Source organism: Scheffersomyces stipitis, chromosome 5 (assembly GCF_000209165.1).
Source record: "Scheffersomyces stipitis CBS 6054 chromosome 5, complete sequence".
Classification (NCBI taxonomy): Eukaryota; Fungi; Ascomycota; class Pichiomycetes; order Serinales; family Debaryomycetaceae; genus Scheffersomyces; species Scheffersomyces stipitis.
The window spans coordinates 878,561-896,257 of record NC_009045.1 but is presented as its reverse complement, the minus strand read 5'-3'; the positions used below and the strand labels follow the sequence as shown (position 1 = coordinate 896,257).

Below are 17,697 nucleotides of genomic sequence, written 5' to 3'. Positions count from 1 at the left end.
TTGACTCTCATACAGATTCCCACACAGAATGTAGAGGCTTGTGACTTTATGGCAGAGATAGACTGCATACCACTCAATCAGATCATCTACTCCAAACTTCAGCTCAGACACAGCTCTATCCACACAGACTCGTATCAAACACGTGGAAACCAAACCTAGTCACGACGCCAGCCACTTCACAGCACTCATACCGCTACTTCCTCACTATCCGCTTGTTTTCCCTGCTTCTCTACCCAATTCTACACCATCTGCTCTGCTCATCCATCTTATCAAATGCCTGCATACCAGTAAGTACTATACGCAGTCCCGCCCCTACCTCTCCTTGGAATGCCTTTATAATCTGTGATTGTCTTGTATGGGTTTTCTTTATCTCCAAATCCACAGCAAACGGCAATTACTTGGAAACAGAGAATAAACACCTTTGCTTCAACATCCCTGCTACCCGTAGCCACACCCGCGCCACCAGGACCGACTGTCTTTCCGTGTCTGCGCATAGAGTGTCTGACCGACTCTCTGACCAAACTGTCTTGGACATAGTATTTGTTGACAGACAAGACAACCCTAGAGTCTGGCTCCATCGCAGTGTTCGATATTTCTCGTCAGAAACAAGTCTTTTGCGACTTCTATCACCGTGAGACACTTACTGTTACCACACTCATAACATTTCTGTCTTTATCACCCACTTTCTCTACGTTTTGTCTGCACCAGCCATATCTCTGGGTTCTGTAAACACGTCTGTGTCTGTCTCGTACTATAATGTCATTGCTTGTGTCTGAAAACATAATTGTTCACCACCCCGACTGGGTATCGATGGATATCGACAAATTGGGGCGCTCTTTATACAACTCAGAGGACCATCCGTTAAGCGACCATATCCGCAGTCTAAAGGCCAAAGCAGTGAAAGAAGCATTGTCCAGATACAAAAACGACAACCCGAGTAGCGGTGAAAAGCTATCAGAAAAAAATGAAACCGAAAATCAGCAAGTACATCAAGACAACAAAGAAATACGTGAGGAACCAAAAGTGTCTGAAAATAATCGGCCTCAGAAAGTTCCGGACAGTAAATCCCTGCTCGACGTATTTCTCGAGTTTCTGAGATCCACGGACGGCCTCATCTCTAATGACCTTAGAGTCAAGATATGGCCTTTATTGCTTGGAATCGACTTGGATTCAGATCAAAATCCAGAAATCGATCTCAGCTCGTCAAGTATCAGTTCTTCTCAATCGTCATTAACGAGAAGTTCAACCAAACTAAATACTACGGCAGTCTCATTATTTCTAGACGAATTGCAATGTAATGATTTGCCACCTCACAAAGACGAGGATCAGGTCAAGCTCGATATTCAGCGTTCGTTTACTATTTTGAACCATATCCAAGCCATGCTGCACCAGTCTGCCGATTCGTATACCACCATATTCTCAAAAGCGGATATCGACGAGCTCAAGAAGCGGTTGTTGAACTTGATCATCAAGATTTTACGCAAATATCCATGTCTAAACTACTACCAGGGCTACCACGATATTGCCAGCATAGTTCTTCTAGTCTGCAACGAACCCCAGTCTGCGAATCTCAATGCGGATCTGGACTCTCACTTCAACTACTCAATTAATGAGGAAGCAGCATTCAAAATCTTGGAAACTTTAACTGTGTTCCATTTACGTGATTACATGACTACTGACATCAACCTTTCTGTAAATCATCTCCGGCTCATACCTGCTCTTTTAGAGTGTGCTGATAGCTCCATTTTTGAGTTGATCAAGCAGACTAGTAACTCTTACATCCAGTCTGATGGCTTGTACTATGACTACAGCTTCTACCAGGCATTGTCATCGCTTTTGACGTTCTACTCGCACGACTTGTCCAACATCCAGCAAATACTTACTCTCTGGGACTTCAGCTTGAGCTACAACTCAGTGTTGATAAATGTATATATATATGTGGCAGCATTGATTTTCTTCAAAGAGGATATCTTTGCCAAGTTGAACATCGCAGTTGACGAAGAGAAGGACTTTTCGGCTGTTGACCAAGATGTGGTACACACGTTACTTTCTCCAGCCAACTTATTAGAGGGGTTAACAGATAACGACCTTATCAAGATATTGAATATAACCAAGAAGTTGGTGGATGACTATTCGTTCCACAGCTTGACGAATGCTACTACGACGTTTGATGTTTGGTTCAAACACTACAACAAGAACTCGGTGTTGATGAACACTTCTGCCTTCGACTTCAATTCTGTATACAAACACAACCACTACCTGTACTTATTAGTTAACGAGAAGCCTTTAGAAACTGTTGACAAAACGAACAACTCGCTCAATGACCTCATGCAACTTCAAGATGAAGAGATGTCCAATCAGACGATTCACGACTTGGCTGTACGACAGAAGATCACAGACCAGCAGGAAGAACTAGCCAACTCAATGTGTGCTTCTGTTACAGATATTGAATCGAGCAACCCTCACCTGTTGTCATCTTCCTTAACCTTAGGGTCCTCGGCTTCTTCTATCAACACCAAGATCGTTCATACTTCTTCGATGCTCTTTAAGAAGATATTCAGAAGCGAGTCTCATGACGACGAAGTGAAAGAGAACAAGAAGTTGATCAATAGAAACAAGGACCACCACATCTGGTTCAACAACATCTACAAGATCAGCTTCACTATAGGCTTTGTAGGGTTCATGATCCACTTCCTATTGATGCGCAACCATTCATATACGAACGGGTATATGAAGTTGTTCTCTCTACCTTCACCAATCAACAATATAGGCTCCACTATTATCCAGAACGAGCCTATCAGCATGATAGCTACTGAAATCACACATATAAGCTCCGAGTTGATCAACGATGTAGGTGAAGCGTTTGGAAAGGTATGCTACTTCGTTAAGGAGTCGGATATTGTCACTTCCAGTATCAACATCGGTCAAGTGGGACTAGGGAGTCTACGGAATACAATCTTTGGTTTCATTTCTTAGTTCTATTTATTACTTTATTTGACGTCGGCCACTATTTATTCTTTACTTATTAGTTGCGCGATTCTGGCGTTGCATCTACGATGTATTTATTGTACTCTTACTATTTCCGATTACCATTCACTTCTAATATACTATTTATTCTTAATGTACCTCGAAGTATCAAAGATCAAGCCTGCATTCATATACCTTCGAAGTCTATCTCGTAGATCAACACTGTGTCAGTATACGACGAATGGCCCCATCCCCTATTTCCACTGGCACTGATCATAAACCTGCCAGTGTCGTCTACGTGGAGACAACTAAGGATTCCTCCGTGATGGCCTGGTACAATCAAGAACGGCGTGGCCTGCTTGTTCTTGTTTATAGAAGCGTTTGAGAGTTCATCATACAACGTCAAGTCGTACAATCTGATGTTGTCATAAGATCCACACAAAAGGAAGTTGCTATTGGGCATGGTGGAAATGGCACTGACAGGTCCAGATATCTTGGGGAACTGTAAGAGCTTCAGGACATTAGGAATCATGGTATCTTTATTGTGGCCAGTTTTGGCTCTTTTGTGAGGCATTCGGATCGAAAATTCTTCTACTGAGCTATTTCTTCTTCCAGCATAAATGTATTCTCCACAGTTGGACCATGTGGAAGACATGCAATACGGAGGAACACCTTCAGAAACACCTAAGCGCAACACTGGAGCAGATACTCTGGCATCCCAGATGTTGACGGTTCCATCAATACTGGAACTCATAAAGATATCGTCGTTTTTATATGTCTTATTGGTAGATTTGGTTGTGTTGAAGGTTGGTTTGGAATTCAGGGAATCTTTACTTTCTTCCTGTTTACGTTCACCTTCCTTACCAGGCTCTTCGTCACTATCACCAAACAAAGAATCGACGTCATCTTCTTCTTCGGCTTTTACTTTATTACCATTTTCGTTATTATTGTCATTTGTTTCCTCTTCCACAATGTCTAGGGATAAATCTGTTAAGCCTAATGGTCGATATTGAACATTGGAAATCTGTCCAGAGCTTCCAGTAAATTTGGCTGTACATTTGCCACTGTTGAGATCCCATTCTCGTATAGTTTTATCCCAAGAACCAGACAAGAACTTGTCTTGATCAGTATTGAGACGAAGAACAGACACAGCATCGCTATGTCCCTTACTATTATCTTTTCTTGTTCCATGTTTAAAGTAGTGGTGTATGTTTCCTTCACTGTAACGCATGGTATATAACGATATTCCTCCAGACAACAACCCAGACAAGCACCAGTAACCGTTTCTTTCTACATCTAAAGAATATACGGGGTTTGGTTTGGGTTCGTAACTCACAGAGCCAGTACTGAAATCGCTGACTTTCAACTTGGGGTTGGATTTCATGAGTTCTTTCCGAGTCCATGGCTGCTCGTTCTCCCAATAAGAACATATAACTCCAGCCTTAGTGAGTGAATCGACGAGATTGTGTTTTTGTGCCATAGTTAAGGGTGACTTCCCCTGAATCGACGCTATGAAATCGTATTTTCTGATAAACCCGTCTTCTCCACCAGTCAATATCCACTTGGGCCCCTCAGTAAATGCCATAGAATGACACTGTGAAGTATAAGGTATGGCCACCGATGGTGTGATATCGAACTGGGTAGCAATTTTAGCCTTGGAAATGACTCTTTCTCTAAATGTCTGATTATCTATTTCTTCATTTTCATTACTTTCAGATTCTTCACTTTTCTCTTTTTGAGTTTCTTCATTCTCAGTTTTGGAGTCGTCACCATCGGCTTTGTCACCTGCTTCTTTTCTTGTTATATCAGCCTCTTTCTCTGCATCATCTTGAGCCATTAGAACGTCTCCGTCGTCTTCTTTTAATCCATCCACCACAGGCTCCGAAACAGGCATTACGCTGGAAGGCTGTGAGTCGTCATTACCATCATTGGTCTCACGTGCATCCATAAACTTTGCATCCTCGTCTTCTTCATCGTCTTCCTCGGCATTCATTTCTTCATCTTCATCTTCTTCTTCATCATCGTCTTCTTCGTCCTCATTGTCATTGTCGTTTTCTTCATCTTCATTTTCCTCGTTGTCTTCATTATCTTCATCTTCATCTTCATCTGCATCTTCGCCTTCTTCGCCATCTTCGTCCTCGCCGTCTCCATCTGGTTCGTCATCTTCGCCATCTCCTTCCTCGTCATCTTCTTCATTCTCGTTGGTATTGTTCTCTAAATCATCGTCATCTACCCCATAATTTCCAGAATTCATGTCTTCACCATCGTCGTTCTCGTCCATCATATCCTCATCATTGTCAGGTACGGAAAAAAGGTCTTCCTGTTCTATCGATGCCATTTTTGGGGTTTCTTGTGGATCTCAGACTGCTCTATATGTACAATATGGTGAAATATTCTGAAAACCTGATTTTGGTATTTTAAGTGAAAATTCAATCCCAGAGAAAAATTGTGCTTTTAGCTAATTCTATGATATATTACAACCGAGCCGACCAATTGACCTCTCCACTTCTCTATGGTATACGAGCAGAAGCTGTCTCTTTGGAGTAAAGTTGAATATTCAGTTGCAGTAGAATACTGGATGTTGATACTGCGGGTCGTGCGCATGACGATTTGGGCTCAGGCATAACGAAATGCCAAAGAGGATCAGAGAATATAATGCTAGATAGTGGAAGTAAACTGTACTTTAAGACTTGGTGGATTCTGAGGAAACCAAAACCTCAATCTCTAAAAATGGTGCTAATAATTTCAGTTGACCAGCTGGGTTCCAATTCTGCACTCTTGTGTCCTCACTGGAAAGAGCCAGAGCCAAGATAGCTAATATAAATGATTGCAAATTTGTTGAAAGAACAATTTTCTTTAACACTTTGGACTCAGATATATAAATATTGAAGCTATAATAGGTGACAAATGAAGCGAAGAAATGGCAGACCATTAACACAGAAATCGTACTTTTTATAGTCTTTCCACATTATGTTGGATTTACGATGTTGCTGTGATTTGGTAGCACCAATTTCCATCTATTTGATTTTATGTGTTCTATTTCATATTGCCCGACATGCTATCATCCTTTCAGAATAGATCCAAAAGCAATTACTCGTCTCTGCATCACAATATCTCTTCTGTTCCTATCTATTTCTTATTTTGCACCCATCTCATCAGGACAGATCACAGAGGTTATATGCAGACGTGAAATTTTTCATTTCAACGACCACCACCCGACTACGATTCTACAATTAAAAGCAAGTTATAGCAATTGATGTGTATTACAATCAAGTGACATGGCGCGAACTAGTTAAAGTCGGCCAAGCTATTTAGAAATTGATAAACGTAGGTAGCAAAGAAATTTACCAGCACGCTTACTCGTAGATCCAGGAGAACAAAGCTGGCTTGTATTCAACCAATTCTTCCTTCTTGAACCACAAACCGATTTCCTTGTTGGCAGATTCAACAGAGTCGGAACCGTGGCAGACGTTTCTACCCATGTCGATGGCAAAGTCACCTCTGATGGTACCTGGAGCGGATTGCAATGGGTTGGTAGCACCAAGAATGGCTCTACCTTGCTTGACAACGTCCTTACCTTCCCAGACGGTGGCCAAGACTGGACCAGACAACATGTAGGACAACAAGGATGGGAAGAATGGCTTGGATTGCAAGTCATCGTAGTGTTCTCTCAACAAAGATTCGGTTGGTTGGACCAACTTGATACCAACCAACTTGAAACCTCTGTTTTCAAATCTGCCGATAATGGAGGAAATCAATCCTCTTTGGACACCATCTGGCTTGATGGCAATGAAGGTTCTTTCGTTGTTGGACATGGCTAAATTAATCTATGGATGTTTAAGTCTGACAGATTAAAATTTTTCACTCGTGGGGTTGGTGGCATATTTATACTGGCGAGGCGTGCGCCGCACGGAGACCACTCATTGGACGAAATCGTGGTAGCGCACGACTGGGTGCAAAAAATGGATGGGTATAATGATTACCAAGGATCTGAAATGTATCAGTTGAGCCAACCATACCGGTTCTGTCTCTGTTACTGTATCTTTTCTTTCGGTTACAATTGCATATTTTATATTTGTTGCTTATATTTCAGTTATGTTATTGCCACCTGTCACGATCACTATCTCTGTTTATTGGAGGAGGACGGTTTTCTTTATCCTGTTCTAAGGTGGTGACGTTATACCTTGCCCTGGCGAGAAAGAGAGTCAAGACTTCAGTCAACTCTTCTTCAGATAGACCAGTGTTATTGTACTCGAAGTAATACTGTGTGATGTCATCCAATTGAGGAAAAGAAAACCTAAAATCCCTTGCTCGCCGACTGATAGCGGAGTAGATTCTGTTGATTGAATCTAGATCCTGAAGAATGTCATTCCCCATTCTTCTGGGAATATCTCTAATGTTCCAAAGTGGGTTGAAGATTCTATGTGGGCCTGTGGTTGTATCCAATGGATCTATCTCATCTTCAGCATCGTATTCGTCAGGGCCGTCTACTGCATTTCTGTTTCTGTTTCTGTCTACCGAACGAAGGTTTGAAATATCCTCAAGGGTCAAGCCAGCTAGAAGAAACCTATCTTCTTCTAGGGAATTATCCATATTTTCAAGAATGAGCTCAAGTTCTCCAGGTTCAATATCTCGAGGTACTAGCTCAATGAGTTCTATACTTTCATGATCTGCCATATAGGAGTCGGAGTCTGAGCCTCGCTCTGCTCTTGTCGTTGCCATCTCATATAGTTCCAGAAAAGGTTCGTATTCGTCACCTATGATTGTAGCATCAGTTAAGGTAGATATTGTTGAACAGTTTTCATCCATTTCTTCTGGGTTTTCTTCTCTGAGCCTGTGCATTTCGTCGGTAGCTATAATGATTTCCGTAAGGGAGCTTTTGATAGAGTTGTTCATTGGATGGAGATAAAAATGAAACCAATGAATCAGAGTAAGGAGTTAAAAGATTTTACTAATTTCCAGAGAATAATATACATAGAACTAAACAGGATAAAATCTTGACCTTATATATACTTCTTTTTGTGAAAGACTTTTGTATGCTCAAGTTGCAGCCATTTGGACATATCAAAGTTGCTCGCATTCCAAATAATACTTGCCCAAATAGTAAACTATAAGCAACTCCGAACCAATAGTCTATGCATTTATCTGTCAAATACTTGTGCAAACGACAACAAGTAACCGAACTGGATCTTCCAGTCCAGCAGTATTGTCTCCTTGGTAGTTTCCTATCTTTGAAGCTTTGGAGCCATAACGCATGTTCCGAGTTCTGCAACCCTCCTGTACGTAAAATTTTCCTACCAGGAGTATGTGGAAGACGGTGAATTAGTCGTCTACAATTTGGACCTGGATCAAAGACATATCTCCCCGATAACTTTGAATGTTTGTAAAGAGTGGAAATAGTTCAATTTGAATCCTGAAAAGCTTTAAAAAATTGTAGAAAAGAAAGAACACACCCAAAGAACTCCTGGTGAACTAAGAGCAATATACTAAATCCAATCCACATTAAATCCAATAATATCATACTGATTCTAATAAACCATATTAATTCTAAAAAGCCATATTCATAAAACTCCAGCATCTTTTCACATTATTGCATTGTGCCATTTTACCGGCAGAAGTAGAGAATTGCTTAGAGACTCAAGAACAACTGCCATAACCAACCCAAATTTAGACATTTTGCCAGATACCGTGTTTGCGTAAGTAAAAATTTCTACAGCCCCTCTCTCGTAAAAGTAAAAGATCTACAAGCCTTCCAATAGAAAACTTGGAGAATCACACTGCCCACTGCTCTCAGGATTCTACGACAAGAAACTTTACACTTACGAGTTTATTCGGCTGTTTCAAATACGACTTTTTCACGTCTTATCTTTCGCCAATTCCTGTTGAATTTGCCAATCAGCAGGACAAAGAAACAGTCCAGCCGAAGATAGGAATATACAATCAGATTCGGTTCCTGGAGCTCTCATTTTCTTGATATTTCTGAATTTTATTTTAGGAAGTACTTTTGCGCGCCATCACTGCCACAGCTGGCAGTCGAAGTCGATCTTGCAGCATCTGGCACGACAACTGCGCCAGAAAGACAATGCTGAAAAGTGTGAAAAGTGACGGAAGCGGAAATCTACGTTAGAGAGACAATTTGCAAAATGAAATAGCGTGTTTAATTATTGCAAAAAGGGCTAGAAAATAGAAGCTCTAAAAGAGCCACCAGATAATAAACGCGTGCGGATGCTGCGAACAATACTCAGTCACGTGATGCGTGTTTGGCGATGCAACCCGCGATCGGTACCTGGCAACTTGCTGAAGCGCGCAGCTAACCTGCAGAGCTGGGAGAGTTTAACTCTGGGAACCGCAGCGACAGCACAGCCATGAGGGAGCCCTGCTATTGAACCGGTAGTGCTTGGAAGGCTGTACAATTGTAGGGACCCGTAGAGGCGGTACTCCTCGAGAGACAAGCTCAACGTCAGAATTGAATGTTTTCTCGTGCTATGTCTCTTTGTCCGTATGTTAGACTTAACGCAAACACAACCTGCAAACTCCCCAGCGAAATTTTTCAGAGCAACTCGCATTCTGCTCACAGTCCAACACGTAAACTGCGGTTGAGCGTGGTTCTGTTTACAATTACACAAAGCCAGTTGTTTACATCACAAAGGAACAAAACGTGAACTATTCACTGTCCAGAGGATCCATACTAAGTGTGTAGGACCCAAGGAATGTTTTTTATCGAGACTGGATCTTTTTCTATACCATTTCTTTCCATCAAAGTCGTTTACCAAAGAGTTGCTTGCTTCTTTTTGACTTGTTGAGTTGCTGGATATTCAGATTCAGATTCAGATTCTTCACATTATTCACCCACTCTTTGGCGAAGTGAATAGGATTTGTCAGAATCCTGATACACAGTGAGCAATTTTCAATTCAGAGTCATTGCTACCAAATCCGACAATCATCTATCTTCGACTCGACAAAGTCATATAGGCGTCCTGAGTTGTAGGTTCCGTTAATCATCGTTTCATTTCTGAAGTGGAAAGCTCTACACATCGCAGCACTGCTCATCTGCTGACTCACACTTTCGAGTGATACTTTCTTTAATTCTTATCTACTGAACAAGACCATCTACTGCTATCCATTACTGACTTCTAACTCATACCAAGTAATAAGCTAACCTGTACTTTCGTTAACATACCCACCCCATTCACTCATTATACAATATGACAACCCTCGTCCATCAACAATCGCATCACTCGTACGAGTCACATTCGGCATCCTACTCGTCGTCCGTAAACGTCGACAAAGTGGTCCAGTCTGTGACAAATGCCACCAAGAGGTTGTCGCAGATTTCCACAAACACTAACAATTCGAACAAGAAGCGCAAGTCCCAGAACAAGATCGGACCTTGGAAGCTCGGCCGAACTTTGGGTCGAGGCTCCACTGGAAGAGTGAGGTTGGCCAAAAACATCAACACGGGCAAATTGGCTGCTGTCAAAATCGTGCCCAAGTCTAACTTCAAGAAGTTGGAGAATCCGAAATACAAGCGTTCGGAGTCTGTAGGAAGTAAAGAGCGTTTGCCGTACGGAATCGAACGTGAGATTATTATCATGAAGCTCATCTCGCATCCCAACATCATGGGCTTGTATGATGTGTGGGAGAACAAAAACGACTTGTACTTGATTCTCGAGTACATCGAAGGAGGCGAGCTCTTTGACTACTTGATCAAAAGGGGTAAGCTCCAGGAATTTGAGGCCATCAACTACTTCAAGCAGATCATCCATGGTATTGGCTACTTGCATCAGTTTAACATCTGTCATCGAGACTTGAAGCCAGAAAACTTGCTTTTAGATTTCAACAAGAACATCAAGATCGCTGATTTCGGTATGGCTGCCTTGGAAGTCAGAGAAAAGCTTTTGGAAACGTCTTGCGGTTCGCCTCATTATGCCAGCCCTGAGATTGTAGCAGGCAAAAACTACCACGGGGCACCATCTGATATTTGGTCTTGTGGGATTATTCTCTTCGCATTACTTACTGGGCATTTGCCTTTTGATGACGAGAACATCAGAAAGTTGTTATTGAAAGTCCAGAACGGTAAGTTCATCATGCCTCACGACTTGAGCTGGGAAGCTAAAGACTTAATCTCAAAAATGTTGAGGGTAGATCCTTCGGAAAGAATTACTATCGATAATATCTTGACTCATCCGCTCTTGACCAAGTACCCTGAGCCTTCTATTGGAGACGTTCCCTCATCTGTTAACGCTATCCAGAACGTAGGACCAATAGAATCTGTAGAAAAGATCGATAAAGAAATTCTCAAGAATTTGATCGTCTTGTTTCATAACTGTGAAGAACATACCATTATTTCCAAGCTTTTGTCGCCGAACAAATGTCCTGAGAAGATGTTCTACTACTTGTTGATGAAGTACCGTAATGATCACACCTCTTCAGTGTCTAGTTCATCAAATGATGACGACGCTGAGTTGACGGATTCCCGGCAGATCCCCAGATCTACCTCTATAGTTTGCACTACAACAGTTGATCCTCAGACAGGTGAAAAACACGTCTCAGTCAAGAGAATTCCAAACTCAACCTCGGTCCATTCGAATAGATCAACGCTGAGGAATAACAAGGTATTGTCAAACATCACTAACCAAACTGGTTCGGCCAAGAACTTCAAGGCTTCGACATCGTTCAACAAGAAGAAGACCATCATGAACAAACAGGTGATTTCACGTACGAGTCTCAATACCATGACTTCAAAAGTCAGACGTACACCTCCCAACTCTTCTAACAACCTACATAGGCCCTCATCTAAACCTCCGTATCAAGAGCCTCCTAAGTTAAAGCGGAAGCTCACTGGGTTGTTGGACTTGAATGATTTTGAAGGAGAAGGCCAGCCTAAAGCTGCCACTGATCCTTCAGAGGACAAAGAAAACATAGATCTACACCTGAATTCAATCAAGCACTCCAAATCTTTTGACACAAAGACTTTGATCAATTTCAAACAGATATGTGATGATATGTTCAGCGACTCGAAACCAACAACGTTGCAAGACACTGTCATTCCCGAAGAAGTGGGACGTAAACGTAATCCTAGTCAAAGAAGAGCCCCTGAACCTAACGAGAATCCAAGACATTCTATTGCTAGTGATAAATCGCTGATAGTATTGGACCAGGAGGAAAAGGCACTTCAGGAGAATGCAGCAAAAGAAGTAGAACGTAGACGCCAGCTGTTGCTCTTGCAAGAAAAACAAAAGGCAGCCTTGGAGAAATTGAGGAAACATCAGAGTAATAACGACTTCTCCAACTTGGTTACTGGTTCACGTCATTTTACTGAGCCAGTTAGATCTTCTTTGGATCCAAGAGTAAACACTTTATTGAGAGCTAAATCTTTGGCCACTCCTAGACCTAACTATGGATCTAGAAATACGCTCAATGGTTTCAACAACAATACCAATAAGGTATTGAACAAGTTAGGTATTGAAGTCATACCCTCACCCAGAAAGTTGAACAATGGTTTAAAAACTTCATCTTCTAAAAACTTAGCAGGTTATCTATTAACATCTGCTAATAACGTAGAATCTCCAAAAACCGGGCATGAAATTTTCCAGGACAATAATGATAACAAAAAGGATATAAGTTTGGATCAGTTTAGCAAACAGGAAAAGGAGCAAAGAAATATCTTGAAACCAACTACTAGTGCCAACAGCTTCAATGTTAGTCCTAAGAGAAACAGTGTCCAGAGTTCTTACTATAAGTCTCTTCTTACTGACATAGATGAAACGAAGCCTATCAAAGAGATCAAGCCTCTGGTACTCCCAGAAGAAGAATTCCTAGTTAAGTCTTCGATATCTAAAGCACAATTGCCCAATCCTAGATTCTCAAGATTCTCGTTTGGTGCTATTCTCAGTGAGAGTTATGCCCCTGAAGCCGACGCCACTATCTTGAACAGTATCCATACCTCAGCTGGAACAGTTGTAAGAAAGAACAAGAAATCTGATACTCAAGAAACTACCAAGAGTTTGGGGCAGTTGAAGAAGTCTTCTACTACCAATTTGTTAGGCTTGGGTATCAAAATGAAAGAATCTATCAAAGAAGATGAAGGCAGACTTCGAAGCGATTCTAAAAAGAGAGTTGTATCAACTGCTTCTTCTAGATTGAGTGGACCTGCTGCAGCCGCCTTCATTTCTGTAAACGTATCGGAATCTGTAGATGAAGACACCAACAATTCTAATAGTTTGCAAAAGAATGCCGTCAGCGATTATGATTCTGATGCCGACTTCGAGAATGAATCTGATGCTACAATGTTGGACGAAATTGATTTCACTCGTGCTTCGACGTTTACTCGAAGTCAAGAGCCTTCCACTCGTCACCGAAATAATACTTTGAATCTATTGGAAGCTGATCTTTCCAATTTTGAACTCATCAGTTCGAGAACTGCTGATATCGGTAAGCTCAACACTTCGAGACCCAATATGATTGAAAATCTGGAAACCTCCAATGATACGTTATTGACCCATAATGAAGTTGACGATGAAGACAGTGCCACCTCAGTTACTAAGTCTATTGAAACTGAAAAGCCAACCAGACTTTCTGACATCGACAAGCCTAACTTGGCTCATGGATCTGTAAAGACTTCACATATTCCAGTCGAGGAAGAGTCTGACAACGAATCATTTGCAATTGGGGATAACCGTTCTGACATTTTGGACCAGGCTCTGATTGCCAATACCAGCATTGACGACAATAACACTTTTGATTTCGACGAATCAAAACATAACCTGAAGATAGTAGAAGATGAAAACACCTCCTTAAAGAGAACCAGAGTTGACACTGAGATCTTCAGCACCATGAACATGAACAACGTGAGAGTTCAAACACCAGAAGTTAAAGCTAACACAAACACTACCTCAGTAAATCACAAAGTTGACTTCATTCCATCTCTAAGTCTAGGTTATGATACTCTTGATGATGATGGCCAAATCATAACCAACAAATCTGGCAAGCAGGATGTGTTGAGAAGATTCAGTATGCAACCCAGAAGACCTGCTCCGAAGGCTCCAGGGATGTTGGAGGAAGAGGTAAAGAGACCAAAGAGACTCTCCAAGATTTTCCCAAATGTCTTGAATCAGAATAACGACAACCAGAAGACTGGCAGTCCTGTTCAGGCTAGTAAGAGTAACTGGTTCAAGAAGTTCTTTCAGTCTATCACTACACCCAAGATTGGAAGCCAGGAAGATACTGCTGCTGTTAGCTCCAAGAACATGTTTATAATGGACTGTAGCTTGACATCGCTGTCTTTGTTCAGAATCATCAGAATGCAGTTGGAGTTGAAGAAGATCGAAGGGACGATTGAAAAGGTTCATATAGACCAAGAATTTGGTCTCATCAACGGTGTGATTCCTGCCAGATATGCCCATGGCAGAAAGTTGAAGTTCAATATCGAAATCATCGACCTCATCAACACCTCGTCCTTGCATTTGATGAAGGTAAAGGGTAACGACAAGGGGTTTAAAAACTTGGTCAACATCGTGAGTTTCATAGTCAAGAACGAAGAAGAGGCTACAGGTAGCAGACGTTCCAAGGCATACAAGTTTTCCGGTTTCCAGCAACCATAGTGGATTTTTACAATAGATATATAAACTGATTAATAAAGAATATTTGAATAAGCTTCATTAAACTTGGCAAGAAAGAGGATACACATCGCTGCTTTCTGCTTTTTCTATAATAGTCTATATAATTGTCTGCATTGTGCGATAGAATATTCATGAATATATGATTGTATTTATACTTGGAATTCTAATCGTTATCGGCCAAATAATTACATATTATTATCGTTATAAGATTGCGTTACAACATCGCAGTTGTCTAGTTGTATATCATCATTGCATGACGGCTATACTATTCTGTCTCTGTACTTCGTACTATTACATTATCACTTGACATTGGTTCATTGCTTCATCTTCTATTCATCAACTTCTCAATGCTCTCAATCTTTCAGCCAATTTATCCTCCTTTTCTTCTGTCATATTAGACACTGGAGGAGTTGCGATATCAACTTTCGTCTCGTTCAAGCCTTGCTTCATTTCAATGCCAGCCTCGTCTGCTACTTGACTCATCAACTCGTCAACCTGTTCCTGAGGGGTGGTCAAGGCGTTGACATTATTGGTAGCTGTCTCGTAGTAGTTGGTAGACGCATCTAAGTCTTCGAACTGGTTCTCAAACTTATCCATCACCAACGATATCCTTTCCAAATTCATTGTCTGCAATGCCTTGTCCATGCCTCGAATGACTTGAGTCATGTTTCCCGTGACACTCTTCATGGTCACTGCGGTCTGGACTCTCAGGGCCACAGCATCGATTCTAGAAGCCAACCTCAACAAGTTGACTCTTTCATTAGATTTACGAATGGCGTTCTGCGCATACAATTGTGCGATATCGTTATTACCCTGGGTCAAAGCTTTCTTGATCTTTGCCTTCTCTTGAAGTTCCTCCTTTGCTGCCTTGGAAGCTTGTCTATTCAATTGTTTTGCAGTGAACTTCAACTGAAACAACGATTGCTCTAATCCAGCCATTTTAAAAGTATACGAATACGAATCAGAGAAGGTGAGATGCTCTTTATGAATAGGAATGAAAAGTGAATAGTGAAAAATTCAATTATTCTACTCTCCTATTCGCATACCAGGTAGGTAATTCACCACAGGATCTTATCGCATCTACAGGCGTGCGGTGCAGTTCACATGACTCTACACGTGATATTGTCAAACTCAGATCCATAGTCTTGTCTTCAACGTGGGTACCATAACTGTTGTATCAATTCGTTGTAGAAAGGACTACAAGAAGTGTTGTGCTCTCGAGATCAACATTCAGAATCAAACCTCTTTGAAATTATCTCGTTGCTTGTGATATTTCAATTCTGGTCTCTTTTTTTTCAGTCCACAATTATTGAGTCTACAACTTTTCAGTCTGGACTTCAATATTCACATTATCATACTCAATACTTAGTATTTCAATTGTTACAATTCACTACAATTTCTAGTCATTACAATGTCCTCTTCGTGCTTCTGCAAACATTCTGAAGAAACTCCGTTGCTGGTCTTATCCCCAGAGCTACAAGAACAATTCTCAGACCCCAACCATCCGGCCAACTTGATCTGTGAGTTGTGCCGTCTCTTCTACGATAACAATTGGGTCACGGGAACAGGTGGAGGGATTTCCATCAGAGACGTTGATGGAGCTAATCCCAACTTGGTGTACATCGCACCTTCGGGAGTTCAAAAGGAAAGAATTCAGCCCTGGGAAATGTTCTTGGTCGAATTGCCCGAGGAAAAGATTTTGAGAACACCAAATGATATCCCAAAGGAATTAACCAAATCCTACAAATACAAGCCTTCAGCCTGTACGCCATTATTCATGAGCTGTTACACTATGAGAGATGCTGGTGCTTGTATCCACACTCACTCTCAACATGCTGTGATGGTGACTTTGTTCTTGGAAGGAAAGAAGGAGTTTGAAATCAGCCACATCGAACAGATCAAAGCTTTACCCAAGTTGGCTCTTAACGAAAATACTGGAAAAATTGAAAAAATCGGCTCCATGGAATACTACGATAAGTTGGTGATACCCATCATTGAAAACACTCCTCATGAAGAGGACTTGACCGACTCCCTCCAGGAAGCAATCAAAAACTACCCAGGAACATCTGCAGTCTTGGTGAGAAGACACGGGATCTATGTATGGGGTGAGACCGTATGGAAGGCCAAGGTGTATAACGAAGCAATCGACTATCTCTTGGAGTTGGCTGTTAAGATGCAGCAGTCTGGTATTCCAACGGTGAAACAGTAGAGAAGTTGTATAAAGTTTACTGTAGATATTAGTTTATAGAATTTTGTCTATTGTACAATGAAGAGGAATCTTCTGATGCTATGTAGAGAGTGTAGTATTGAAACAATCTCACACTGAATATTTTCAAGTTGAATACTTTCGTATTCTATCGTTTTTACTCTTTTGCTGATGTCCTGTTTCTGAAAATCTGTTTCAGTCGATCCGAATTCTCCTCGTTAATGGAATTGCTTGAGAATATCATGCAAGATATCTCTATTTATGAACTTTTCGTTACTCATCTGTGTGTCTCTATTATGAATCCTTACAAGGGGTTCTTTGTACCCTTGAGTCTATCGCCTTTCACTGTCAGCCAATCAACTAGACTCTCTTCGTCTATTTCACCTATGCACACGATGGTACCTCCTCTTAAAAGATAGAGACCAAGTGGTAGTTCTTCGTTTTCTTCGTTTTCACTTTCGCTATAGATTATCCTTTCCACACAGTTGTTTAGTATGATATTCGTAGACTTGTCGAATCCCAGAAGTGTGCCTTCGAACAATCGAGCGTCAGTTGTGATAACTCTTACCTTCTCTAAATGAAGTTAGTATAACTATTGAAAAGAGTGAAAATTGGTAGATAATGAACGGATTCAATACCTTTTACCCGGAAAACAGTACATACTCTCAAGAAACGACTTCAATTCCGACATTGTTGCTTTTATTCTTCTGTGAATGTGACCGGTAGCGAACTATTGATGTAGTTAAAGAGATAATCTTAGAATCATCCATGATGGCTTCATAGTTAAGTAGAAAACAAATGAGGTGGTGTCTGCAGGAATGGAGGTTGCAAAATTGCGAATAACCTCGCTGACTTTATCACTATGAAATATCAGTAATTTTCACTTTCAGACAAACTTCTACT

The 17,697-nt window shown here is 41.2% G+C and overlaps 7 protein-coding genes across 7 annotated transcripts; 3 read left to right on the top strand and 4 right to left on the bottom strand. All coding sequences in view use genetic code 12, as the record gives it.

Annotated features, from left to right (window-relative positions):
- Nucleotides 1-756: 756 nt before the first annotated feature.
- On the top strand, nt 757-2,976 carry PICST_46346 (predicted protein; the record flags this gene model as incomplete). Its single annotated transcript, XM_001385143.1, has 2 exons — nt 757-911; nt 1,062-2,976. The coding sequence occupies 2 exons, from the start codon at nt 757-759 to the stop codon at nt 2,974-2,976; spliced, it is 2,070 nt and encodes a 689-aa protein (XP_001385180.2).
- Nucleotides 2,977-3,154: 178 nt separating this feature from the next.
- SPT8 (transcription factor, probable member of histone acetyltransferase SAGA complex) lies at nt 3,155-5,221 on the bottom strand (the record flags this gene model as incomplete). The annotated part of the gene is made up of 2 exons (XM_001384803.1): nt 3,155-4,812; nt 4,891-5,221. The coding sequence occupies 2 exons, from the start codon at nt 5,219-5,221 to the stop codon at nt 3,155-3,157; spliced, it is 1,989 nt and encodes a 662-aa protein (XP_001384840.2).
- Nucleotides 5,222-6,213: 992 nt separating this feature from the next.
- Nucleotides 6,214-6,793, bottom strand: YNK1 (nucleoside diphosphate kinase). The gene has a single exon (XM_001384802.1). It carries the CDS (start codon nt 6,780-6,782, stop codon nt 6,324-6,326), a length of 459 nt encoding a protein of 152 aa, XP_001384839.1. The 5' UTR covers nt 6,783-6,793; the 3' UTR covers nt 6,214-6,323.
- Nucleotides 6,794-7,065: 272 nt separating this feature from the next.
- On the bottom strand, nt 7,066-7,863 carry PICST_32185 (predicted protein; the record flags this gene model as incomplete). Its single annotated transcript, XM_001384801.1, has 1 exon — nt 7,066-7,863. One exon carries the CDS (start codon nt 7,861-7,863, stop codon nt 7,066-7,068), a length of 798 nt encoding a protein of 265 aa, XP_001384838.2.
- Nucleotides 7,864-9,736: 1,873 nt separating this feature from the next.
- On the top strand, nt 9,737-14,622 carry PICST_67855 (serine/threonine-protein kinase HSL1). Its single transcript, XM_001385142.1, has one exon. The coding sequence runs from the start codon at nt 10,173-10,175 to the stop codon at nt 14,568-14,570; it is 4,398 nt and encodes a 1,465-aa protein (XP_001385179.2). The 5' UTR covers nt 9,737-10,172; the 3' UTR covers nt 14,571-14,622.
- Nucleotides 14,623-14,650: 28 nt separating this feature from the next.
- Nucleotides 14,651-15,561, bottom strand: FTI1 (Vacuolar protein sorting protein 46 (Charged multivesicular body protein 1) (DOA4-independent degradation protein 2) (Fifty two inhibitor 1)). The gene has a single exon (XM_001384800.1). The coding sequence runs from the start codon at nt 15,525-15,527 to the stop codon at nt 14,925-14,927; it is 603 nt and encodes a 200-aa protein (XP_001384837.2). The 5' UTR covers nt 15,528-15,561; the 3' UTR covers nt 14,651-14,924.
- A 243-nt stretch (nt 15,562-15,804) lies between these two features.
- MTN2 (conserved hypothetical protein) lies at nt 15,805-16,860 on the top strand. Its single transcript, XM_001385141.1, has one exon. The coding sequence runs from the start codon at nt 16,000-16,002 to the stop codon at nt 16,795-16,797; it is 798 nt and encodes a 265-aa protein (XP_001385178.2). The 5' UTR covers nt 15,805-15,999; the 3' UTR covers nt 16,798-16,860.
- The last annotated feature ends 837 nt before the right edge of the window (nt 16,861-17,697 follow it).